The following is a 26,573-nucleotide window of genomic DNA, read 5'->3' as shown; positions in this document are numbered from 1 at the left end:
TTACTTGGACGACATCCTGATCCAGTCATCTTCCATCCAGTCCGCCACGGCGGATTTGACAATGGTAGTGGGCCTGCTCCAGGACCATGGGTTCTCGGTAAACTTCCTCAAGAGTCACATGATACCCACAACGAAACTGTTACATCTGGGGGCCATAATAGACACTTTGCAATGCAAGGTGTACTTATCGCAGGAACGCCGGGACAACCTGAAAAACTCTGTCCTCCAGGTACGCAGGGGACGCACGGCGTCCTTGCTCACCCTTTCCAAATTACTGGGTCAAATGATATCGACCATAGCCATTATCCCGTGGTCCAGGCTCCACGCCAGGGAACTACAGCGGTTCCTGTTACCCTTTCAGAGGCAGAACCTCAGTGCCTCCCATCAAAGGGTGCGACTTCCTCCTCAGGTAGTGCGGTCCCTCGGATGGTGGCTGTCACCAGCCGTCCTCAAGGGGTCCCTGTTCAAAGAACCAAACCGGACAATGCTGATGACCGACGCCAGCCTATTTGGCTGGGGTGCGCACCTCCACTCGCAGTGGGCACAGGGTCGGTGGTCCCAGTCGGACCTTCGCCACGACATCAACTGGTTGGAGTTGCAGGCCATCCATTTAGCTCTCCGGCATTTTCACGTTCTGGTAAGGAGGCGACACGTCCTTGTCCTCACGGACAACGTGACTGCCAAGGCCCATGTGAACAGACAAGGGGGCACCCGTTCACGAGCCCTATTGACCGAGTCACTGTTGCTGGGATCCTGGGCAGAACACAACCTGGCTTCCCTCAAGGCCGACCACATTTCGGGGAAGGAGAACACTCGAGCCGACTGGTTGAGCAGGTCCACTATAGACCACTCGGAATGGCGCCTCCATCCGAGGGTGTTCAAGGAGATTTGTCACCGTTTCGGCCGCCCACTAGTGGATCTCTTTGCGTCCCCGGCCAACACACAACTTCACCGGTTCTTCTCCCGGTTCCCCTCTCAGGGGGCGGAACAGATCGATGCGCTTCGGTCCCCTTGGCCCCCAGGTCTCCTTTATGCCTTCCCGCCGCTTCCTCTGATTCCGGCGGTGGTTCGCAAAATCCTCCAGGAGGGTGCGGAGGTGCTTCTAATTGCTCCTTATTGGCCACGGAGACCTTGGTTCGCTGATCTTATGACTCTATCCATCACGAGCCCATGGCGGATTCCCCCGGACAGAGTATCACTCAGTCAGGGGGACATCCTCCATCAGGATCCCCAATGGCTCCAGTTAGCCGTTTGGCGCTTGAACGGTCTTGCTTGTCACGCCAGCTCTGTTCCACAGGGGTGATCAACATAATTCAAGCATCTCGCCGTCCCTCCACTAACCGAATTTACGAGTCCTCATGGCGGAATTTCCAATCCTGGTACTCCAGGAAGCAGTTGTCACTTGCTCAAATCACTATTCCCCATATTTTGGAATATCTTTTGGAGGGCCTGGAGAGGGGGCTAGCTCCGAACACGTTACGCAGGCAGGTAGCTGCTCTATCCACAGTTCTATCATGCGATTCTGTAGAGTCCTTAGGGCGTCATCCTTTGATTAGATCTTTCCTCAAGGGAGCGGCGAACACCAGGCCGCCCACGGTACATAGGTACCCGTCTTGGGACTTGCCGAGGGTGCTTCGGGCCTTGACAAGGCCGCCTTTCGAACCCATGAGATCGTGTGACCTTCAACACCTTGCCCACAAGGTGGCCTTTTTAGTGGCGATCACGTCGGCTCGGCGTATCTCCGAGCTGGCGGCGCTCTCGGTCCGCAAGGACCTGTGTTTTTTCCGTTCAGACAGGGTGGTCCTCCGTCTCGACCCTACCTTCATACCGAAGGTAAATTCAACATTCCATAGGAACCAGGACATTGTACTCCCGGACTTTTGTCCGAACCCTTCGTGTGCCCAGGAGCGACAATGGCATAGCTTGGATGTCCGCAGGGCGCTCAGTTATTACATCTCACGAACAGCGGATCTCCGTAAATCGGAGGCCCTGTTTGTATCTTTCCACCCGTCTTCCAGGGGTCGGAAGGTCTCTTCGTCCACCATAGGCAGGTGGATCAGGAAGTGCATCGCCGGGGCATATCAGGCTGCATCATTGCCGGTTCCAAGAGGGGTCACGGCCCACTCCACCAGGAGTGCTTCTACCTCTGCGGCCTGGGATACTCAGGCGTCCATAGAGGACATCTGCAGAGCGGCCACTTGGTCCTCACCTTCTCCATTTATTCGGAACTATAAAATAGATAAATTTGCATCCGCGGAGGCCTCCTTCGGCAGGAGGGTCCTCCAACAGGTACTCCATCAAAGTGCCACACCGGACCAGTCTATTTCCCACCCTAAGGGACAGTAGGCTTTGGTATGTCCCATGGGTGGATCCTCCATCTCCAGTGCTGGAGAAGGGGCGTTGTCTTACCTGAACGCCTTTTCTCAGCACGGAGATGGAGGATCCACCTTCCCCCCCTATTTCTTTTGTGGCATTGTTAACTAGGATAGTTTAGTTTCTGAGCCAGTACGTCCTATGTCAGTCAATGGCTTCGCTCGCGTCAAGACTGGGAATCTGTGGTCCAGGACGGGCGTGGCAACTTTGGCTGACTTAATCTGATTGGGCAGGAATACAGTCTACTACCCATGGGTGGATCCTCCATCTCCGTGCTGAGAAAAGGCGTTCAGGTAAGACAACGCCCCTTTTACACCCACCCCCCCCAATCCCACCACATTATTTCCAGAAATTCAAAATGACTTCTAACATTGGATTTCCCTTTTCTGGGTGGAGTATAACTCCATTGATTTCAGATTTTCCTGTTATTCCCCTTTGTATTCTTTCTATCTACATGAACTTTGAGAAGTTCAGGATGCCTATTCCTGCCCTAAAATCCCAATATTCTCTCCACACTCTCCCTTTGCAAAGACAGTATTTCTATCTTCTTGACTAGGTTAAGAAATTGCAATGAGGATTACTATAATCATTATGGAAAGAGTATGTTTATTAAACTTCGTTGGGCTGGTAGTTGACTAACTACCAGCCTGCTAGGCAGTTTACCTTCAGGGCAGCTAGGAGTGACAGGCCTCCATATATACTACTACTACTGCATTCGTGTTGGAAGCATCTACCAAAGCACTTCTGGGTTGAAAGGATTAGCTGGTAATATCACTGTTGCCTGAGGGGGCTTCTTTCATGTCCCTGTTATTTTCCCACTGAAGTGGTACCCATTTATCTACTTGCATTTACATGCTTTCGAACTGCTAGGTGGGCAAGAGATGGGACAAATTGACAGGAGCTCATTCTGTCACATGCTCACTCTCAGGTTTTCAACTGCTGAGCTGTTGACCTGTCAATGGTCTTTTGACTCAGTGTCCTAACTACAAGAGTTACCACGGCCCCCATCCATATATTGAAAAGGTACATTCATTTGGATGATAGTACTGGCTATGTTTTGTGATAAATTCATTTAGCAGTTACTTGGAAAGATGCTGAAAAAAAAAATAACACCAAAGTATATTGTCCCAGTTTCTGGGATTTCCATTTCAGGTTTTCTACTTGCTTCATTTGCTCTTTTCCTTTTTGTGGCTTGTGTTTTTGTACTCAAGATGGAAATTTTACATCTTTAATGATGATATTGTCATAAAGTGCTTCCACTTCTTTTCTTATCAGACTTGCAATTAATGTCTAATTGGATTTTGCAAAGCCAATCATTGTAATATCATACACAAGGGACAGTGCTTAATTAAAATGAGCACAGGATTCATTTTATCTAAATTTCAGTTCCTTTTTGCAATTAATTGACTAAATCCAAAATGGTCACTAGCTAATGTTTTGTAAAATTCATATTATGTGCAGTATCTTTTCAACTGTCTGCCTTTGAAAAGTGTTGGATATTTTATAGTCATTATTTGTAGGATATATGTGAAAAAAGTCTTACTGTGTGATCTTTTTTCTTATTCTTGTTAACCCTGAATAGTAGTTTCGTTTCCAAATTATGATCATATAGCATTAACTATGATTAAGACTAGCCATAACCTTGCAACCTTTAATATACCTGATAGGTTTCTCTTCCTGTAGTTTATTTTATTTTATTTATTTGTATGACCACCCACCTCAATAAGTGGCTGTAGGTGGCGAACAAAATTAGAAATAAAATAAAAACAATTACAATAATGCAAATGTTAAAATACATAATAGCCAAGAATGTATGATATACCATAATTACTAATATAACCAAGAAACAAGTCATTTTGGGGGGGCCTAAATTTTCCATTCAGGTCGAGATGGCATGCAGCTCCTTCATTTTGGAAAAAGTAACATTCTTTAAAGATATAGCTACAAATTTAGGATGTTTAAGGTGCTCCTTTTTAGCCATAGTTTAACCAAAGTCACTTAGCCTAGTCCAGGGGTAGGCAACCTTGGTTCTTTTATGACTCGTGGACTTCAACTCCCAGAATTCCTGAGCCAGCCGGCTCAGGAATTCTGGGAGTTGAAGTCCACGAGTCATAAAAGAACCAAGGTTGCCTACTCCTGGACTAGTCTATCATATGATCCAACTCTTAGTAAAAGGAAATTGAAATTATATTGGTCTAATAAATGGCAAAATTAAAAATGCGTTTGTTTTGTTATGTGCTTTGTTTTCACAGAGAGAGCTATTGCAAAACACGAAGTTCGGGAAATAGAGCAGCGCCATACAGTAGATGGCTCTCGATCAGATCTAATCCCAGATGAAGACGATGATGTAGTGATCATTTACAATCGAGTACCTAAAACTGCAAGTACATCTTTCACAAACATTGCATATGATCTTTGTGCGAAGAATAAGTATCATGTTCTTCATATCAACACAACCAAAAACAATCCTGTTATGTCTCTACAAGATCAAGTAAGTTACCATAGTTAAGATATTACATTTTGCATTGCTCATTAATCTTACTTAACGATTTTCTCTATCAATCATAAAAGTATTGTGTGTGAGGTGATGTCTCAGTCCCAGTGGAGAACAACAAAATAATACGTTCTATTAAAATCCCTGACTTAGAATTAGAGTGGAATTTTTCATATCTGATTTATGTTACATTCTAGTTTTATTGAACTTAAATTTGAATAAAGGCAAATGTAGGTATGATATTAGTTAGACCATTATAAGTATTTGCTGTGTGATAAATTAGGGCATTCTCTCACTGTTTAAAACAGAATTAACCTTGTTTTCCTTCTGTATTTTCTACATCAGTTGGTCATTCTTTCCTTTTCATACCAAATATAAATTCTTGCCTTTTTTTAGTGGCTTAAACCTTTATTTCCATTGTTTGTTCATAACTGGGTCATATCTTTTTTTCCATACAAACCTCTTGATGGAATCCACTGATTCATATTCAGATCATTTTCCATCTTCGTTCTTAGTCAGTCTTATTACCCTTCGGCCTTCTTTTTCAAAATTCTAGAAGAATAATTGGCTTAATAATGCTAACCATATGATGTCCCTTTATGTGCTATCAAGGGTAGCAAAAAAGGATTATCTGACTTATGGCTGATCAAGAAGGACTTTATTAAGGCAAGTTATATGTCCACAGAAATATGCTGAATTACTATTTTTTGCCTAAATATGTATTGCACACCTGGGCAATTCCCCAGAAAATCATGTTGGCTCAAATCTCAATATGCATGTTTAATGAAATCATACTGTCAAGGTTCTGACTAACGAAACCAAATAAATCAGAACTCCGAGGCTTGAAGTTTCCTCAAAGCATATCTTTATTGGATACACAATATGAGCACGGTCAAAAGTGAAACCAACTCTGAAATTTCCCTAGAGATTCATTGTAACTAAAAGTAACATTTCCCTCCCCTCTACTTTACTACAAGTAATCCCTGAGGTACGAGCGTTTATTTCACGAGTTTTCACAAAAACAAATTAATTCAGAAAGGGTACTTACATTAGAAATTAAAAACTGTGACCAAAAAGAGGCCTCTGTAGCCATGAGACTTGATTTCAGTCTCTACTGCAGCGGAGGCCATTTTTATCTCTATGACTTGCCTGGGCCATTTGGGGCTGCGAGAAGCTGGAAGGTTTTTTTTATTTTTGTCCCTGGTCACATGGCCAAACAAGAGCCGAGCCGATACCAGTTTTTGCTTTCGTTGCAATCTGCTACTGCCTGGGCTGGAGTGCTACAATTACTTCTGTAGGTATTTAAAAAAAAATTTTTTTGTTACTCTATAGTTTGCAAACACAATAGTTTGCAAAATATTGAGCTTTTATTTTGGAAATTAGCATATATTACTGTAGTTTGTAGATTTTAAATTTAAATTGCCTCCAGAAGTTGTGGGTGCCCCATCACTGGAAGCTTTTAAGAAGAGACTGGATAGGCATTTATCAGAAATACTCTCTTGTGAGAGCAGTGGGTTAGACTAGCTGATCTCAAGGTCCCTTCCATCTCTGGTACTATTGCAAGCCGAGAGTTCTGCAAATCCCTCCCCCAGCTTGTTCTGGGTGCCTGGCTGGCTCTTAAGCTAGTGGTTTTTATTAAAGCAACGCCTGCTGCCGCTCCCCTTCCCCTCCCCCCCGGGCAGCTGAAGATGCTTGAGCTAACTAGCAGCAGTTGTTTTTTTTTTTAAAAAAAAATAAAAATAACTCTGATGGCTTGCAAGCCCTGCTTGGAGGAAATTTAGTTATTGAGCCAGCTCACCGGAAACATCTGATCAGCGGCTGGTGGTAAACCCTCCCAGTTCAGTTAACATGGCAGCTATCGGAGGAAATAGTCAGATCTTCGTTCATTTAACAATCCATTTGATTTAATCGATAAATTGGATTTTAAAAATTTGTAAAATTAAGTCTGATTCATTTGAAGAGTTTTTTTGACTTACGAGCCTAATGGCCAGGTTCATACCTCGGGGACTACCTGTATAGATCATGCTATCCAATGAAAATAATTGGCGGGCTCCTCAATTCATCTTCCCTCCTCCTTCCAGCACCTGCGGGAATGACCTTGGTTCCCATGGGACTGCTCTTGTGTTTTGTCTAGCAATACTTTTGTTTTCTTATCTCCCTTCCCCCCAATCTGTGTGGCAATTTAGAACAACAAAGATGGCTTCAGCCAGGCTCTTTTCAGAAGTTGACACAGACATCATTAAAGTAAAATGTTGCACTTATTTTTTTATCATATTTGTCAGCAATTTTGAAATTCATAACCTATTTTATTACATTTTTCTGAGCATGTGATTCTTATTCTTTGTACCTCAGAGAATTTTTGAAGCTCCCAATTTTCACTTTTTCCCCTGTAGGATTTCTGATGCTTTTTCTCTGTCAAGATATATTTATTCTATCTTTCACGTCTAAAAAGTGCATCTGGGTTGAAAATGTAAAACAGTTTGAATATGCCAGAAATTCAAAAATAGCTTTTGAATACTTTCTTTTTAAGTATCAGGAAAAAAATGTTTTGCAGAAATCCTTTTATATTTTCTGACCTTCCTAAGTAAAATTTTAGAAAAAAGTCTCCCGTTCAAGCACTCCTCCAAAATAAAATCTCAAACATGTGTATGTGTGTGTGTAATAGCTTTTGTAACAATATGAAAGAGAAGTAGTAGTGAAAATACTTGCAGAGTTGCATATGATCCTGAATAATTGATAACAAATGAATGTTCTCTGTTCATGAAAGGCTTTGGCATCAAATATAGTGATACCAACATACATTAATTGTTACTTCAGTTACTTACTACTGCAAGATAGTAGGCAAAAATACTAGCATAAAAAAAGGCCTACGGGTAAGGTCTTTTGTATTTATGTGCCATTATGATAGTAGATTTTCCCTAGAAAAGGTATCAATAATGTTGAATGGGCAGTTTAATATTTGCTCCAGTTTACTTTTCTGGGATTTTTTATTCAACATGCAGGTGCTGGATGAGGTGGAGATTTGAATGACAGAATACCACAGTCTTTTTTTTAAAAAATCACACATTAGTATTCACGGTCTTTGTACTTAAACTGCCTGGATTCACTTGGGAACTGATGCTGCATGAGCCGGTTGAAACTGAAGTAATAACAATTGGCAGGATCTGTGACCTGTTGGACCTTGAGATTTGATTATTGGAATAGTATTTTTCATATTTATCTAGCTTGTCAGATTGGAATGTTTAGAGTATCATCATTATGTCTAGATCGTATAGGTCAGTTGTAGGATAGAAGAACTATTGTAGCCCAAATAGTTCATTTCATATTTACGACCTTCAAAAGTCTACCATCCTAAAAATATATAAGCAGTTGTAGTTAAATTTAAGAGACGCGGGACAGTATTTTATTTTATTTTTAAAATATATATATACTGATGCACCACACTGACTGTTCACTCAAACACTGGGAATGAACATCCATTATATGTCTTTGCAATAAGTTAGAAGAGTATCCTTTAGAGCTGGATCCATGGCAACTGTATTCCTAACAACTTCATTCACTTTTGATAGCAACATTAAAATATATATTTAACTTGTATAAGTAAACTTTGAAATATTTGCAGCAGCCCATGGAATGAAAAATTCTGTTTAGGCTTTTTAAATTATTTTTATTTTATTTTTGTAGCAGATTATGATGGCGACAGATAGTCCTCGACTTATGACAGTAATGGAGCCTGCCCATTCTTGTTGGACTACATTAAATGAAGTGCATAATTAATGATCTCCCCATTCCTGCTTTTCCCAATGCATTCTTAAAACAAATGCAGAGGTCATTAGAGCATGGGGTGACTTGGGGGTGGGGGAAACCAGTGCAGGCACATGCGCACCGGGTAAACCTCCCCCAACCTCTGCGATATCCCATGTTCTGCCTCCTGCTCCTTGAGTTCCCCAAAGACCTATGGGCCTCCTCCATACCCCACCCCGTCACAATCACACACTTCCTTTTGAAGATATCCAGAGCTCAGGAAATTGGAGTAGAGAAGGCTGCTCCCTTGCTGGATGATTGCTGGGCCACATAGCACAATTGAGAAAAAAAATCCTGCTGGTTTTGCTTCCCTCACAATCCTTTCCTGCCCAGTGCCAGCCACTTTAGCTTTACACTAGCCTGGCTGGCGTTCGGGGAGTTAAGTAATTGTGCCGATTTTGGTCTGTTGCAATCCTTTCTTCCTCAGCCAGTGTAAATCGGCACGATTTCTTTCTTCTTCTTCTTGTGCCATATCCGTTATTGGACGTTGGCGATCATGTTGGCAATCCTGTTTTTATCAGCAGCCGCATGAAAAAGTGCTGTTGAGTTTTGTCCAAACCAGTCCCTTAGATTTTGAAGCTATGATCTTCTTCTTCTGCCTGGACCTCGTTTGCCTTCAATCTTTCCCTGGAGGATTAAATGGAGTATGCCGTATTTTTCTGGGTGTCGTATCACATATCCAAAATATTCTAACTTTCGTTTTTTAATTGTTTTGATGATTTCCCTTGGCTTTCCCAGGCGGCTTATCACCTCATTTCTGATCTTGTCAATCCAGTTTATACGTAACAACCGCCTGTAAATCCACATTTCAAATGCTTCTAGTCTCTTCAGGTGGCCTTCTGTCAGAGACCAACTCTCTACTCCATAGAGCAGGATAGAAAAAATATAACATCTGACAAGCCTGATTTTCTTTAGCTCCTCGAATGCTGGCATAAGGCCTTACACTAGTATGGCTGGTATTCGGGGAGCTACCGGTAAGAAGAAATTGTGCCAATTTTGGTCTGTTGCAATCCTTTCGTCCCCAGCCAGCATAAATCAGCATGGCTTCTTATCCTCCCAAATGCCAGTGTAGGGCTAGAGTTACACTGGCCGAGGAGGAAAGGATTGTAATGGACCAAAATCAGCACAATTTATTTTTTAGTTCTCCAAACGCCAGCCATTCTAGCGTAAGGCCTTATGCTGGCATTCGGGGAGCTAAGGACAGCAGTCGGCATGAATTCTTCTTAATGCCCCGAACCCCAGCCATGCTAGTGTAAAGTTAATGCAGCTGGCTCTGGGGACGAAAGGATTGTGAGGGAAGCAAAAGCAGCAGGATTTCTTCTCAATTGTGCCCATGTGGTCCATCAATGGCCGAGAAAGGGAGCAGCCTTCTCTACCTGACTTCCTGAGCTCTGGATATCTTCGAAAGATAAGTGAGCGAATGGTGACAGGGGTGGGTGGGTAGGAGTGAGTGGAACCCAGTATGGTGGGAAAGCAGGCCCAATGCCTCTGAGGGCCTGACAGGGCAGGATGAGAGAGTGATAGGTAGGACGGTATGCTGCAGTGTCTCTGTGGTCGGTCGTAAGGATGAATGACCACGGGGGTGCTGCAGGGGTTGTTAAGGTTGAAAGGATTTGTATTTAGATTTTGGGGGGGGGGAGTTTGTAACTTCCAGTGTTCATTAAATGGCCTGTTCTACCTTAGTTATCTATATTTTGTAAGACACATTGATGTTATATGAGAGTTTGCGATACATTGTAAAGAATAATTAAATAAAATTTGGTTTCTGTATCATATATTTCTGTTCCATTTGACATAGCATAGAGAACTAGCTATTGTTGCTATACCAAAACAGAATTAAACTTTCACCCCCACCCGTTCTCTCTCCCTCTCATTGTGCTTGGTATTGCTTTTATCTCTAGGTTTTTATGATTATTTTTTGGGGGGGCTACTTTCTCAAACATTGCAATTCTGCTGAGCAAGTTGGTAGCTGATTTTTTTGTTAATAATGCTGGGAGTTGGCACTTGAATTTACTATTGGAAGTCAATAAACATTCTACAGTTGAAATAGTCCCCATTTTATATTGACTTGACAATCGTGTCTGTGTTCATTGGCTAAAGCAATCTCCTTCTCCAAAGGTCAAGATGCAGCTTACTTCAGATGTTTGGTATTCTCTTGGCAATAGCTAAAGTCATTTTGCCAGACATCTCTCAGAAATTCCAGCAGCCATGAACACTGTGTTAGGAATGTTGTTCTACAAATAGCATTACATATTATCTTGATAAATTATGAGAATAACGGCAGATATGTCTGCTTTATCTTATCTGTTTTCCATTACAGTTTCAACTTCTGAAAGTACAAGATTAGATTATTACAGATACTGTTTTTCATGTTGATCAATTTTTGTCCAAGTTTGTTGCTTTCCGGATTATGTATTTATATGCAAACTCATGTAGCTTCTTCAAAAATACTAATACTGGGTGTCTGTACAGATAATAGGAACAGTCTTGAGCAGTCATATAAGCTGTCCTAAGGATCTAGCTGCTTTAATGCTTTGAAGACGGATCCTTTGTTTACACTAGCAAACTTTTTAAAGCACCACTTTCAAATACTTGCAATAATACAAATGTATTGTAATTTCCAACTCAAAACTCCAGGTCTGTGGACTAGAATGAGACGTTGAAGAACATTTCTGTGATATTGCTAAGAAAATTAATTGAAATATTGCTGAAGTTGCCAGGAGTTGAGCCTGGCTTGGAGCTTTTACTCTTATCTGTATTTACCGGTGTGTCATTGTGTCAGTGTAAAATTCGTATATTCTAATTATGAAAGATAGGAACTAAATATAACACTTCAAATAATAAATACATATTTGACTAATAATTAAAGCAAAAGTTGTTCAAAGTGTTATTATAGAATATGAAATATAACACATTCCTGATTAAAAAAACTTAGCCATGTTTAGCAAATCCCAATCTTTTCAGCTATCTGTCCATAATAAATATTGATGATGCTGGCTCATCATCATTGAATTTCTGGAGGATATAAAGTAGAATAAATTATATAATACATACATACATACATACATACACACACACTTTTGTATTTTGTTTTGTAAAATATTAAACAATCTTCCTTTTTCTTGTAGGTACGTTTTGTGAAGAACATAACTTCATGGAAAGAGATGAAACCAGGATTTTATCATGGACATATATCTTTCTTGGATTTTGCAAAGTAAGCTACACAACAAATAATTCAATTTGCACCAATTTGACCTTGAATCATTCTTTATCATTTTTAATTTTCATGGTATAACTGTAGTTCATGATTCACTTTAGTTTGTACTGCCCTCTCATGGTCAAGATCAGAAATTGCACCATACAGCAAATACCGTACAGGGTTTTGGTCTCTCCTTTCAGTTTTATTTTTCTCTGCCTCCACCTCCTCTTTCATTTTCTTAACATGTCCTTCCCTGTTCAGACTTGGTGACAAGAATGTTGTAAATCATGTTGCCTCTTAAAAGAGCAAGTGATACACATTGATATATCTGAATAGTCAGAGAAATTAAATCAGAGAAATTATTTTTCCTGATAGTTAAATCTTGAATGTTTGTGTATATGTATGTGTGTATGTGTGTAAACGTATATGTATGTGTGTATGTGTGTGCACGTGCGGGCGTGCACATGTATATATCCCTGTCATAAAGACAAGAACAAATGATTTTAATAACTTATTTTCTCTAACATTTCAACAGAGGATCTCTCGTCCCCTATCTCAAGACAATAACCAAGTTATAAAGCCTCATCATTCAGTCCTAATCAGTAAAACTCCATTAAAATTTATCAGAAATAAGAAGGTATATAGGTATATATTTAACCATATCGTATTCTATATCTTCCTATATGTTTTAATAGGATTCTAAACACAAGAAGGATTCTTATAATTAATTTCAAAATCTTATTTTCAATCCATCTGGCCCCTTAGCAACTTTCTAAAGTCAATGTTCTAATTATTTCAACACAATTTGTTCAAAGTTGTTAAATTTCTTTCCCTGTGGATTGAAGGAGAAACACCAGGTTTGATGAAACTTGCCATTCTGAAAGTTCTTGATAGCCCAAAAGCAGTTAATAAACAATTTCCAGAAATGATTTAAGAAAGGAAGTGGATGAACCCAGTGTCCATTTAAATGCTTTCAACCATGGCTTGGGCAAAGCTGAGTTTGCTTCGGCTTCAGGAGCTCTAAAACCCCCTAGAGCAGTGTTTCTCAACCTTGACAATTTTAAGGCACGTGGACTTCAACTCCCAGAATTCCACAGCCAGCATTGCTGGCTGTGGAATTCTGGGAGTTGAAGTCCACGTGCCTTAAAATTGTCAAGGTTAGAAACACTGCCCTAGAGGCCATTGTTTTACAGTTTCCTTACAAGGAGCCTCAGTACAGAGCACATAAGGGAGATCCCAGGTCCTCCCCTTTATCTGGAGAGGAATTTCGAAGCACTAATTTGTTTGCCAATTCCTTGCTCCATTGCAATCATGGTGGTATTAAACTATTAAGAGCATCACATCCTCAAATGTTAGGACTGAATGTCTATTCTTCTCAAAGGATTTCTGAGTGGAAGTTGATGTTGTGAAAAATCTCAGGTACTCCAGGCTAGTGGCTAAAATTATTTTATAGAAATGTAATTGTTAGTTTTAGCATTAAATGTGATTAAAGCAGCATAGAGCATTGGGCCAGAAACTCCACACCTTAGGGTGGGTGCATGCTTTGCAATACATATAGAAAAAAGGGTATGGCTTGCCTTGCAACTTGCATCATTTTGGGACTCTCCTGATCCCTCCACAGATGCTTATCTTTGTGGATCCTGCAGTTCTGTAGTCTGACAATGTCTGAGACAGAGACCAGTGCATGGAATTTCTGTTTGAACATTTATTTTAAGAATAGTGGGAATATAGGTTGAATATGATATGTTTTTCATATTTTCTTTAGATCCTTCTGCTTATAGCAATAGCAATAGCATATACTGCTCCATAGTGCTTTACAGCACTCTCTGAGTGGTTTACAAATGTCAGTGGTTAACAAACTGAGTCCTCATTTTACCCAACTTGGAAGGATGGAAGACTGAGTCAACCTTGGGCCAATCAGAATCGAGCTCCTAGCTGTGGGCAGAATTAGCCTGCAAATAGGGCATTCGAACCACTGCACCATCACAGCTCCTATATGTTGTAGTCATTGTTTAATTCTCAATTTTTCTTAACCTTGAAAGCATGGTAGCTTTTAAAGCAAATTAAGAAAGAGTAGTGTGTGTGTGTGTGTGTGTGTGTGTGTATCCCCTGCCCTCTGTTTTATTTTGGTAATTGTGTAAAAATGGCAACCTCAAACAAGTTTGTATTATATATACTCATGAAACATAGTATCACATAATGCTGCAATGAACAATGGCAGAGAAAGTTTGAAATATTACATACCAAGAAGGAGGTCTCAGTCTGAAAGAAAAAAACCCTGAGTATAAAATTGCCTTGTTTTTTCAAATTCAGTAGTGTAACATACTGTATTAATGCATCTCTTGTGTTGAATATATAAGGAAATAATAACCTTGTGAACAGCTTTGTAAGCATTTCTTTACTCGATAGATTATTCATAGTTTGAAACTGAAGACCTCTTATTCAAGAAAGATAACAAAACAATATCACAATTTACATTTATAGGCGTATTTTCCCCAGGACTGTTTTATACTTAAGGTTTTGTGTTTTTTTTTGTTAAATGGCTGTGCCTACCCTCTGTATAGTTTGTTTGCTTATGTTTGTGATTTTGATTTTTAAAATAATGCAGTATTTGCTCTTCTTGAGTAACATATGGTGTGATGTTCTTTGAGGGGAGAAATATATACTCTCCGAATACTGTCTATTTATCTTCCTGAATAAACTCTCCTCTAGTGCTTTGATTCAATATGCACTCATACAAAATTAAAATGAAGTTTAAAAGTTTTGCAACAGCTGTGGTAAAATATATTGTAGAAATTTTATCAAACAGCATAATGAATTAATATATACAATATATTGTTGCTTTCATGTTCTTTGAAATCTAACTATTCAGCGTTAACTTACTGACAGGATTCTCTTCATTTTTGAATTTTATCATGATTGATTTCTAAGAGACCTTGATATCTTTGGGGTCTCTTTCATAACAATATTGATTCATCTCTCCCGTCTACCAAAGAAAGCCAAACCTCTTCTATTCTGTGTTGGCTGTATACATTCATAGATGACATAAGAAACATACGTTAGACCAGGGGTAGTCAACTTTGGCTCTTTTATGACTCGTGGACTTCAACTCCCAGAATTCCTGAGCCAGCTTAGGTGGCTCAGGAATTCTGGGAGTTGAAGTCCACGAGTCATAAAAGAGCCAAGGTTGACTACCCCTGCGTTAGACTGTTCCTCCCCTAAGAGGACATAAAGTATAGGAGGGATAATTGTAGCAGTAAGTTTTCCTTCTGCTCCTCTTTCTTGAGCATTGCCTTCCCACATACAGAGCTGAGCTGGCACTTCTGCTTGAGTCAAGGAATGAGAAACACGAATTGAGAAACATGCGCAGCAGAGACCTTGATTCCTCTCTTTTACCTTCGCCGCAAAAGAAAGTTTAATCTTAGAATATAGTTTTTGCATTTATACCATGCGACATATTGTAGTGTGAATAAAATGATAAATATAGCAAAATGTCAAAATGAAAGCACTTAATACATACAACAGAATCAAGAGTAGCAGCAAAAGAGGCCTTAACTGGATTGCCTGCTCTTGGCACTTTGGGACCTGCACAGTTCTGTGGCCAGTGTTAAGCTTACTGCAAAACATTTAAAACTCTCCCCACCTCTTGTGGGAAATGCTGAAATCTATTAGAAACGTCCAAAATATAAGCTAGTTTTGAGTAAGGTTTCACAGAACAGCTTGTAAAGGTCAAAAAATCCCAACTTGCTGCTTAGTATATCCAACTGAATATACTTAAATAGATAATAATCTTCCACTTTAGCACAAATCTATCCTAATTTCTGGAGCAATGGAAGACAGTTTTTGCCCTTTCTTCTTGCAACCATTTTTCCCAGTGGGGCCGGAAGAGGGCCCAGGCCTTCTCCCAGCTTCACCACACCTGGGCCCTCTGTCCGGTGCTCTGCTTAACGACTGTACAGTCACTTAACAACTGAAACGGGAAGAGCCAGGATTGAGCAAAGCAGTCATTTTTCTCGTTTAACAACCACTTCACTCAACTACCAAGATTCTGGGTTCAACTAAAGTTGTAAGCGGAAGACTACCTGTATGCACAACATGATGAAAAGCTTTATTTTGTACTAAATTTTCATAGGCAAGCCACTTTGCTGTGGTGGTTAAGGCATCAGTGTAGGAACCGGGAAACTATGAGCTCTAATCCTGTCTTGGGCACAAATACAGCTGTGTCACCTTGGACCAGACACTTACTCTCTCTGCCCTAGGAGGGAGGCAGTGGTAAACTACTTCCAACATGTTGCCAAAAAATTGCAGTGGCTTATCCAGGCAGTCTATAGGAATCAAAGGCACAGAGATACAGACATTTTCACAAGACCATTGTATAAATTCTTTAAAAGAAGGCGCTAATGAAAGAACAAAACTATGGCACTCAGTCCAATCCTATCGGGTTTCTCATCTGTTGAATATAGCTAATTGTCATTTTTCCAGCTTCCAGTATTCATCAAGCTTAATTATCATCTCTGCAACAAGCCTTTAAAAGGCAGGACTTTATCAAATTTATTTAACATTTATTTAAAAGGCAGGACTTTATCAAAGCAAAAAACTATTTCTGAGCACCTCCCTCATCCTCATACCTTTCCTCCATCTGGTCATTATAGTAACACCAGCTGCATTATCTTCTTTGTTGCAAAGTATAGTTTTAAAAGGTTGCATCTGTTGGAAGCAGAAGTACCAGACTAGACTTCTGCTGATAATACTTGTTAGACAAAATAAAGCGAGTATCTATATGTAAATATCAAATATGCATGTTTAAAATCCACCAAAATGGAATGTATTATGATAAGGTCTGGTGACCTTCCTTTGAAAACTATCTTGACTGTGAACTTTTTTTAAAAGGCCCTTGAAATGGAAAACGTATTGTCTGCTTATTGTTTTTTCCTGAACACATTAATATGGGGGGAGAGGAGCACTCTTTTGAAATAAACTTGACACCGGATCCATTTTTACATCATGCAGGAAACGCTTTGATTTGTCAATTAGATTATCTTTTCTGTTTCAGATTTGGTGTTAAAAAGAAACCAATATACATCAATGTCATAAGAGATCCTATAGAACGGCTGGTTTCTTATTATTACTTCCTGCGCTTTGGTGATGATTACAGGCCTGGACTCCGAAGGCGAAAGCAAGGGGATAAAAAAGTAAAAGTATACCTTGTTCACTTTCTTTGTGGCTTAGTTTTAACTATGTAATTTATGAACTAAATGAAAAACATAATGTTCAAAACCAAAACTGGAGCAAAAGTTCTCATTCCCTTCACAAGAGTTTTCTGTACATTTTTTTGATCTTTTAAAACATCTGTTCATGAGAGCAGGAATGAGCTTTTTTTTTTTTAAACACTCCTCCATATATTTCTTTTGTTATTTCCCCCATAATTCTTTATTGAAGATCTTAAGCTGGTTGGCTCATGTTAGAAGTTTCTGCTGTAAATTGTGAACTTACTTGCTTATCTAGCTCTTTCCTGGATTTCTTAGCTTTCGCTTTTGACAAGTAAATAAATATGTATAGACTAACTGAAGGTATCTTTCTCTAGTATCTATAGCATAAGAGGTTTCATCAAAATGATGGAAGTAGTGTCATGGTGGCACAATACAAACCTTGTCCCTTTTATACGTGTGAACACTATAATGATACAAAAGAGAAGGAGCTTACACAGTGCAACACTACTTTTGTAATTGGCCCTCCCCCAAGGACACTTCTGATACCTTCTCCTCTCTTAGCAAATATCTGGATGCTTCATACCATGAACAGAGTGCAGTCTATTAAGAAGTGTGTAAATATCCTTAATTGTTCGGCCTAAATCTGGCGGGATAATATTACAAGTTAATAATGAATCATAAAACTTTTGCCCTGTATTGCAAAGTCATGGATCGGAATTTTTCAAACTGCAAGTAATATAGTCATCTCTTCCCAGTATAATATTTCATACTTTGGGGTTGAATATTATGAGACATTATCACTATAGTCTCAGAATAGAATTAGATGCAGAAGAGAAATTAGTCCTGCCCTGCTTTTGTGCAGTCCCAATGAGTTGAGCCTTCTTTGTCTATTTTTCATAACTATTGTATGTGGAGCAATGTATATAGAGTATGTGTATACTTTTAATACTCCTGCTGTTTACATATACACATCATGGATCATGTAAATCCATAGGCACCCTCAGCTGGGTCTTCATTTTATGTTATGGGAACGCTAAAGCAATCCATGGATCCATTTCAGCCAGACCACATGGGTCTTCCTTTTGCTTTGGTGCCATGTTAACTGTATCCAGGAGATACCTTTCCCTTTAAGCAGATTCAGTCTATTTATGAGATTGTTTATTATAGCATTACTTGGAAAATTCAGTCCAGAGACCCTACTCTTGCTATAATGCCTAAAGAGTTTCTTAGCAAGAAGGAAGTTGGTTGTGATCCAGTTGATCAGTCAGCTGTAACTAATGCTGTCTTAAAATCTATTCAGACCTCACATTTCTTGCTGATGTACACTTACTTGGTGGTTATCATATCACACCCTCTGTGCTCTTGGATTTTGCATTGGTTATAAGCAAGAATTGTTCTGCAACATTTGTTTGGATTCTGCTCCAGTAGCATTAAAAAGTATTAAGTAATTAACCTTCAGGAGGATTCAGAATTATCAAAATTAGCCCAGTTTACTGTAGCAACAGCAGCAGCAGCAATAGTATAACTTGATTGCCAAGAGGCAATCTTTTTAATCAATAAATATAATACCTTCAAATTAGTTCCTGCTAATATAAAATAAACTATTTTTAAAATATCAACACATTTTGTCTATATTCCCATGAGCCATTTTAATTTCCATTTTTAGTTAACTTCTGTTGTGATCTCTGCAAATGACATTTGCTTCTCAAATGTCTGTATCATTGATTGGTTATCTGCAATTGGAGCCCAAAAGAGATTGACTTGCAAGCATAGTTGATATAGGCCAGGGATAGGCAACCTTGGCTCTTTTATGACTCATGGACTTCAACTCCCAGCTGGCTCAGGAATTCTAGGAATTGAAGTCCATAAAAGAGGCAAGGTTGCCTACCCCTGATATAGGCAGATACAGTTGTAGAAATGGGACTTTTTGCTATTGTTCTTATATCCATTATTTAACAATATGACCATATTGAAAAGTTTCAATTTCAAGAAGGAGGTTTATAGCTTACTTCTGAGTTTCTTTGTTTTTTTTCCCCCCAGACCTTTGACGAATGTGTGGCAGCTGGAGGCTCAGATTGTGCTCCTGAGAAACTCTGGCTTCAGATACCATTTTTTTGTGGGCATAGCTCTGAGTGTTGGTAAGAATATGATATTACAGAAGAAATTTATCCTTGATTGTGTTATATTGATTGAACTAATGAAAATGGGTACCAGAAATTTAAATTCGGGCTGATGGTGGTGGTGAGGATGGTGAGCTTTAATTAACAAAAGTAGCTTCTCTTACAATGAGCAGAGTTTTAGTGAATTATAAACCATTTTCAAACTCAACTGCCCCTTTCCTTTCTAAACTTCCATATCAATGATTGGCTATCCCGATTAAAAACTGTTTAAGAAGACTTATGGTTTTGCGTCGCAACGAGACAGGACGCAGGAAGGCAGAGCTTCATCGTCAGAAAGAGGCGATGAAGAAGGAGAGGTGGCTTGTTGATCACAGAGAGACGGCGGTCTCTCCGTTCGATCCAAGGAAAGCTCTCTAAACTGGCAGGGGAAAGACCGGCCACACCTCTGTGGGCAGTCATTTGTTGCTGACAACAGAAGAACAAAGCTTTAATTAGCACATCGTAAACAGCATGCTTAGACTGGGTGAGAATATTGATCCTTTATTTACTATTTTACAACTGAATTTCCTGGGAAAGGCTCCCAAGAAGTTTAAAACCTCCAGATGTGAACGGAAGTGGTATTTTAAATTTGTTATGGGGGACAGAAATACACAATACTGAAGTGAAAGTAATACAAAGCTACAGCTTTGATAAATCTGAGAACTGAGATAATTGTTAAGATTTTCTCTTTGGGGGAAAAATTATTGAGGTGAAATGTAAGAAATCAACCCTTTGTTTTAAAAGTGGAAAATGGACTTTGAATGACATCTAGTGGTGGCTTTGAGTACAGCACCATAACTAGCTCCTTGGCTGCTTGGTACAGCTGGCAATAAAGGAAAAGATTTTGGCATATTTATCATCCTGACCTTCTTGGACTATAAATACCTCCTAAGCTCGATCTTTTAATCTCAAGAGCTAGTGGGAGAGAAAGAAAGATTTGACTTTTGAACGTGTCTGGCTGCAGAGAGGTTGAACATTTTGAACACTTGGAACATTGTGGACTACAACCTTGCCTGATTGATAATTTTCAGGATACTTGAGATAAAGGATTACTATAAAATATTGCCATTAGGATTGGATTATAAAGGCTATATATAAAGACCATAAAACTAGAGGAAATCTTATTCCACTCTTAATGAGACTGGTGATACCAGAGGATTTCTAAGAATGATGCCTCAAGAAAAAACAAATACCTTTAAGAAGGAAATTCTCCCTATGTTACAGCAAATTCATCAAACATTTGTTGCACAAAAAGAGGACATAAAAAAACTATAATGAGACTAAAAATAACCTAGATGATATAAAGGACCAAATCTCCAAATTGAAGCTATAACTGAAAAGCTCTAGGACAACGACTGTAAAGCATGAACAAATAAAGCAGAAATCAGAGGATGAAGTAGAAGAAATGGATCTAGAGATGGAGGAGATAGGAGAAGGAAAATATAGACTGCCATATACAAATAAAATACTGCAAGACCTACCTATAACAATGAAAATACAAAAGACCCTTTACTCCTTTCTCCAAAATACACCTGATGACAAGGAAGAAGATTTTAGAAAATGGAACATAGAGTGGGCAGGGGAAATGTCTAGGGCAGTGGTAGGCAACCTTGGCTCTTTTATGACTCATGGACTTCAACTCCCAGAATTCCTGAGCCAGCATGGCTGGCTCAGGAATTCTGGGAGTTGAAGTCTACGAGTCATAAAAGAGCCAAGGTTGCCTACTTCTGGTCTAGGGAATGTGGATGGGCAGAGTCCCCCCCAAATACTCTACCTAAATTGCCTTTCTCATGCCAAGCAGCTTGCACAAAACCAGAAATTTTTTGGGGTGATTTAATTGCCTTGCCCTGGAAAGCTACTTGGCAAAGAAAGAAAGCGAGAGTTAGACTTAAAAAATAGAAGATTTGATCTATCAGAGGGGGCATTATCTGTTTAATATACCTGTTTGAATATGATTAAAAGAACGGATGAGCCTTAGATATAACTATAGAGTTTTATAATGGAAGATATGATTTAGAATTAAAATAGCATTTTCTTTTTCTTTTTTTGATATGGGAAATTTGAAAATAAGAGGATTGGTATGAATAATTTTTTTTAGCTGTATAAATGTAATTAATATTGAGAAAATCTTAACCGATAAAAATACTGTAAATATTGATGGGAAATCAAACTTTAATAAGAGCATGAAAAACAGGATATTGACTTATGAATTGATATTATTGTTATTTCTATAACATTAGTAAAATACGATGAAGATGTCTATATCTAATTTTGTATACATCAATAGTACTAAGAATTGTAATTGTTTAACAAGGGAAAAAGGGAAAAAATATGAGAAAGAAAGGAAGATCATGGAAAAAATACTGGAGTGTACAGTACCGAATAGATTTATATTGAAGAAGTTAATGTTAAATACGTAAACCCAGACAACATGTTGTTTACTAAGCTCTAAAGATTGTAAATTTTAAAAGTCAGTAAAACTTATATATATAAAAAATAAAAACTGTTTAAGAGGACGTGGGGATTTTGGCACTGGCTTTAACAAGTATTCATCCAAAGGAGCTAAGCTTATTTTTCATTTTAATTGATGGAAATAGGCACAATTGAACTGCATTATAAAAAACTTAAGCACACTGTGAATTCATCAATAAGGGAAAAAGGAGCAAACAGGAGGGGTTTGTCATGATAATGCCCCAAACAAGTAGTGTCTGGAGGTCACTTCAAGTATAACCTATTTCCAACAGAATGTTTTTGTATATAAATGTGTTGATGATCATTTCTTCAGACAATTTATTCAGTGCAAGCATGAGCAACTACTTTCTGAGTACTAAATTTCATCTGAATGCTTAATCGTTTTAAAAATAGAATATAGAATATTCTTTACTGGCCATGTGTGATTGGACACACACGGAATTTGTCTCTGGTGCATAAGCTCTCATACAAACAATGTTTGTATATACAAACAATGTTTGTACATACAAACAATGAAGTAATATACAGTAATCATAAGATACCAATAGTAGATGATAATAGGAAAGGTGAGAAGGAAATCCCTTTGTTTTTGCTTATAATGTAGACTTACTAAAATGCAAATATTCTTTGATTGTTGTGGAAGACTGTTGAACAACTCAAATGTTCTCTGAATCTTTTTTCCCCCCATCACATTCAAACTGACACTCTTGGCTGTTTTAGTATAATAGCAAAACTTTCCCCACTCCATAGCACATTTTAAAAAGGCATTTGCGCCATCAAGAAGTTAGAAATCAGAGCAGTAAATCTTTTGACATCTAACCTAGGCAATGAAGAGAACAAAAAGTGGGGAGAAGAGAAAAAAGCAAAGGAAATTAAAAATATGTATGGCTGAAACTTTGTTTTCTTGTCTGTGCAAAGATAACAGCTTAGCCATTATTTTAGCTTGTTGTGAGAATATCTAAATGAAGGGAACCAAAATTCTTGGCAGACATCAAAACCATCCTGTAATTACTTTTTATCATTTTAGGAATGTGGGAAGCAGATGGGCTTTGGAACAAGCCAAATACAACTTGATTAATGAATATTTCCTAGTGGGAGTTACTGAAGAGCTTGAAGACTTCATTATGTTGCTGGAGGCAGCTTTGCCTCGCTTCTTCAGGGGTGCTACAGAATTATATCGAACAGGTATTTCATCACCCCTCAACTACATCATGTCTCTCTGTGTGTATGCATTTCTTTTTAGGAGAAAGCACAGCGTCTTTCCCGAGATTTTTCATTATTTCGTTCCTGAAAGAATTACAAGCGATGTATTATGGCTATTAAAACTGAAAATGTGTTTCAAGCATAGACTACACATACACACACACACAAACACTTTGCACTTTGCAAATTCTGCGGAATTGATTGACTGGGGTGTGATTCAGCAAAATTGAAGACTACGACATTTTGATTGATTGGGGTTTTGGCCGAAAAACAAAATCTGCAGATCTATTAAAGGCTGAGTAGGGCATGGTTTATGTTCCTCTCTGCTCTTCCACTACATACCTAAGCCAGGCAACTTGGCCAGCAGCTGAGGCTTGAGGGGCCGGATCTAACCTGCCACCCCAAATCATCCAGCCAGTAGTCTCCAAAAGAAATATAATAATACATATAATTTATCTTTTACTAGTTGCTGAAAACTAAATAAAACATAAATGGCTTTTCTATATCCATCTAGGTTCGGTAGACCTAACCTTTTCATCACCATTTGAAGAGGTCTAACAAGTTTTCAGGGGCTATCAGTGTATTACTGAAAAAAAGTAAAGCTTCGTACCTGGCATTAGGAAATAGGAAATGGACCAAATCACCTTTAGACTGTATTTCTAAATAGCAAATATACTCCTTTAAGTGTCCAGTTATATGTAGCAGGGCTGTGCAGCGCTTCAGAGTGAAAGGGGAAAAGATACTTCAAAGCATGCATGTATTTAAAATTTGAAATTTGAAACGCCCTGTGTCAAGCTGAAAACAGTTGTTTTCTATTGGATATGGACTGTTTTTTAAAAAGTTTTTATTGGTTTTTTAATACAATTCAAAAGTACTTATTCAACAAACATGTTGTCTGAGTTTATCATTCACTAATACAAATTGAATTCCTAATCCCTTATTCTTTTCTCCAGCCATTGCTAAAATAAGTCCCAAGTTTGAAAATATTCTGTTCTTTTTCTTTCAACCTCAGAGTAAGTCTGTCCACAATCTAGAATTTTTTAAATTATTTCTTCCTCTGATGATATTTCTTCATGGAAATGAACTGTTTTAATCCTGTTGGAAATGTCTCAAGTATAACACTCCAGAAATGATCAAAATGGCCTGTTCCCAGTAGAGCACAATTGTTTGGAATTTAAACATTTTTCACACCATTTGATAGGAGCCATATTTACTATTTTCTTTAAGTTCATTGTAGTTTATAGCCTGACTTTGATTATTATTTCATAATTATGGCTAGAGAGTAGAATATAAGGAGCTATTTTTGATAGAATGTAATATAATATATAGTATAGCTTGTATAGTATGTTAAATGCATATAAGTCTTGTGGGATATACTTAACATAAATGACTTTGTCCTCTTGCCTTTAAAAAGATATTTTAAGATAAAACATTTATATTATGAGAAATGTCACCCAAACACAAATTGCTTTGGGTTTTTTATTAATTTTGTTAATTTTTATTAATTTTGCTGAATTTCTAAATATTAATCATGATTGAAATAGATAAATGAATGTGATAAGGAGAAATGCACTTCTCTGCAGTTACTCCCTCTTTATAATTAAGCCCTTTAGCAGTGACAAGAATGCAACTTTTTTGTTTTTTCCCTCAAAGTTGTTGCTCACTTCTCAAAACTTAATAAATCTTGGTCAAAATTTTGTCACTTTATATCCATTTAGAAATCTGCAGACCAAAACAACAGCAATACTACGCAAGCTTGCATAAATGTATGGTCCATGAGAATATTTACGTTATGACCCAATGAAATTGTGACTTGTGACTTTTTTTTTTTTAAGGTAAAAAGTCTCACCTTAGGAAAACAACGGAGAAGAAGCTCCCCTCAAAAGAAACCATTGCAAAGCTCCAGCAGTCTGAAATCTGGAAAATGGAGAACGAGTTCTATGAATTTGCCCTTGAGCAATTTCAGTTTGTCAGAGCCCACGCGGTTCGAGAAAAAGACGGAGAGCTATACATTCTGGCACAAAACTTTTTTTATGAAAAGATCTACCCCAAATCAAACTAAAGACGATGCATATTTTTAGGTGAAGAAAGCAAACCTTGTGATCACATCCTTGTTCTCGGCGCCAATTTGTAGATGATTGATAAATCCACTCAAGTGCTTTGATCTTGAGCTCGGTAGAGTGCACTGCGTGTCGCTGGAGGAAGACAGCTGAAGACTAGAGACCTTGATCATCTCTAAGTTTTAAGCTTTGGTTTCTTTAATATTCTGAAAGAAGGTTATTACGTAGACCTTGCACAAAGGTTTACAGAAATTAAGCACATACCAGTTGTAGCTGAAGCTTAGGTGAAAGACTTCCTTTTATTGTCTTCTCGATTCATAGGGCAGTTTCTTTTACTTAATGCAGTGCAGTTCAAGATGGAGATTTGGGTTGTATACACTTACGAATAATATAAATAACTGGCTGACATTTGTGCTTTGTTCTTGTGAATTCATATCACATGACATTCGTTGGAATGTTCACCTCCTAAGAAGTGACGCAGCTGGACGTTCCCGAATTTATAAATAATGGATTTTCATTTTAAGAAGTTAGAACTGGTCATCAGTGTGGTTTTTTTTTTTTTAAAAAAAATCAAAATTCTATAGTAATATTGTAAAAAGGCTGAAAATCACTCAGTGTTTCTTTAATATCTTTTGAACCTCCATCTTACATTGGAAAAACTGTTAAGTTAGGTTTTGCCTACACTTCAATGTAAAACGGATAATGGATTCTGTATCAATGTTCCATGAATTCTTTGTATTTTTAACAACTACTGGCAAATCCATATTCTGACTCAAATAGTGAGCCTGTGGTATGGTTAGGGTTTTCCTATTTAGATACTTTTACCAGTAGAATATTTTTACTAAGGTCCTTTACAATGTGTTTTAAAGTATTGCATTTGCAAAAGGAGAAAACAGCTGTAAATAATGCGTATTTTATGTATTTGGACCAAAAGGTTAGAAGTAAATTGTTTAAAGTGTCTTTGCACCAATTTTGTTGGATGAAAAGTAAAAACAACCCGATTTGCTTTTCCAATCCCCACTTAGAATTGACAGTTGGACATCACTGAAACATACTTCAGTGATCTCAACAAATTTAAATATACAGTGTGTCTGCCCAGGATCTCTTTTTTCAGAAAAAACAACTTAATCTTCATCTTTTTATCATGACTAAAAGAAAACAAGCATGTGGCCTGGCCAAGAGAGATATGAAGAAATTGATGTCAGTGTATTCATTGAACGGCCTTACATTACTTAGTAAAATTGCATTTGCTGCAGTTAGCACCTTACAACATAAATAAGATTCTTTAGCAATTAACATTCTGAAATGCTATATTTTAAACAAAAATCAAGAACATTTGCAGTTCTTAAAATTCCCTGTTGGTGCACAATTCTTGATTTTTTAAAAAAAAAAATAGCATTAAGGTTTGAAGATTTTTAAAAAGTTAAAAAAATAGCTTTTGAATTTCACATTCAGTAGAGTGCTAGAAGTGTAGCTGTATCAAGAGGAAAGTGTCTCTATAGACAAAACAGGTTCTATCTATAATTGAATGTTTTAATGCCAAAAACATGATACTGTTATAATAAGGTAATGAGACTGTTAAGTAAAGCTTTTACCTTT

General features: G+C 38.2%; 1 protein-coding gene across 1 annotated transcript; it reads left to right on the top strand.

Annotated features, from left to right (window-relative positions):
- The first annotated feature begins 1,170 nt into the window (after positions 1 to 1,170).
- Positions 1,171 to 26,573, top strand: HS2ST1 (heparan sulfate 2-O-sulfotransferase 1). The gene is made up of 7 exons (XM_015819828.1): positions 1,171 to 1,975; positions 4,626 to 4,864; positions 11,800 to 11,885; positions 16,924 to 17,062; positions 19,121 to 19,218; positions 22,739 to 22,896; positions 24,750 to 26,573. The coding sequence occupies exons 1-7, from the start codon at positions 1,171 to 1,173 to the stop codon at positions 24,974 to 24,976; spliced, it is 1,752 nt and encodes a 583-aa protein (XP_015675314.1). The 3' UTR covers positions 24,977 to 26,573.

The sequence above is a fragment of the Protobothrops mucrosquamatus genome, unplaced genomic scaffold, assembly GCF_001527695.2.
Source record: "Protobothrops mucrosquamatus isolate PMUCROS unplaced genomic scaffold, P.Mucros_1.0 scaffold995, whole genome shotgun sequence".
Taxonomy (NCBI): Eukaryota; Metazoa; Chordata; class Lepidosauria; order Squamata; family Viperidae; genus Protobothrops; species Protobothrops mucrosquamatus.
The sequence above is the reverse complement of the archived record's forward strand: the minus strand, read 5'-3'. Positions and strand labels throughout refer to the sequence as shown.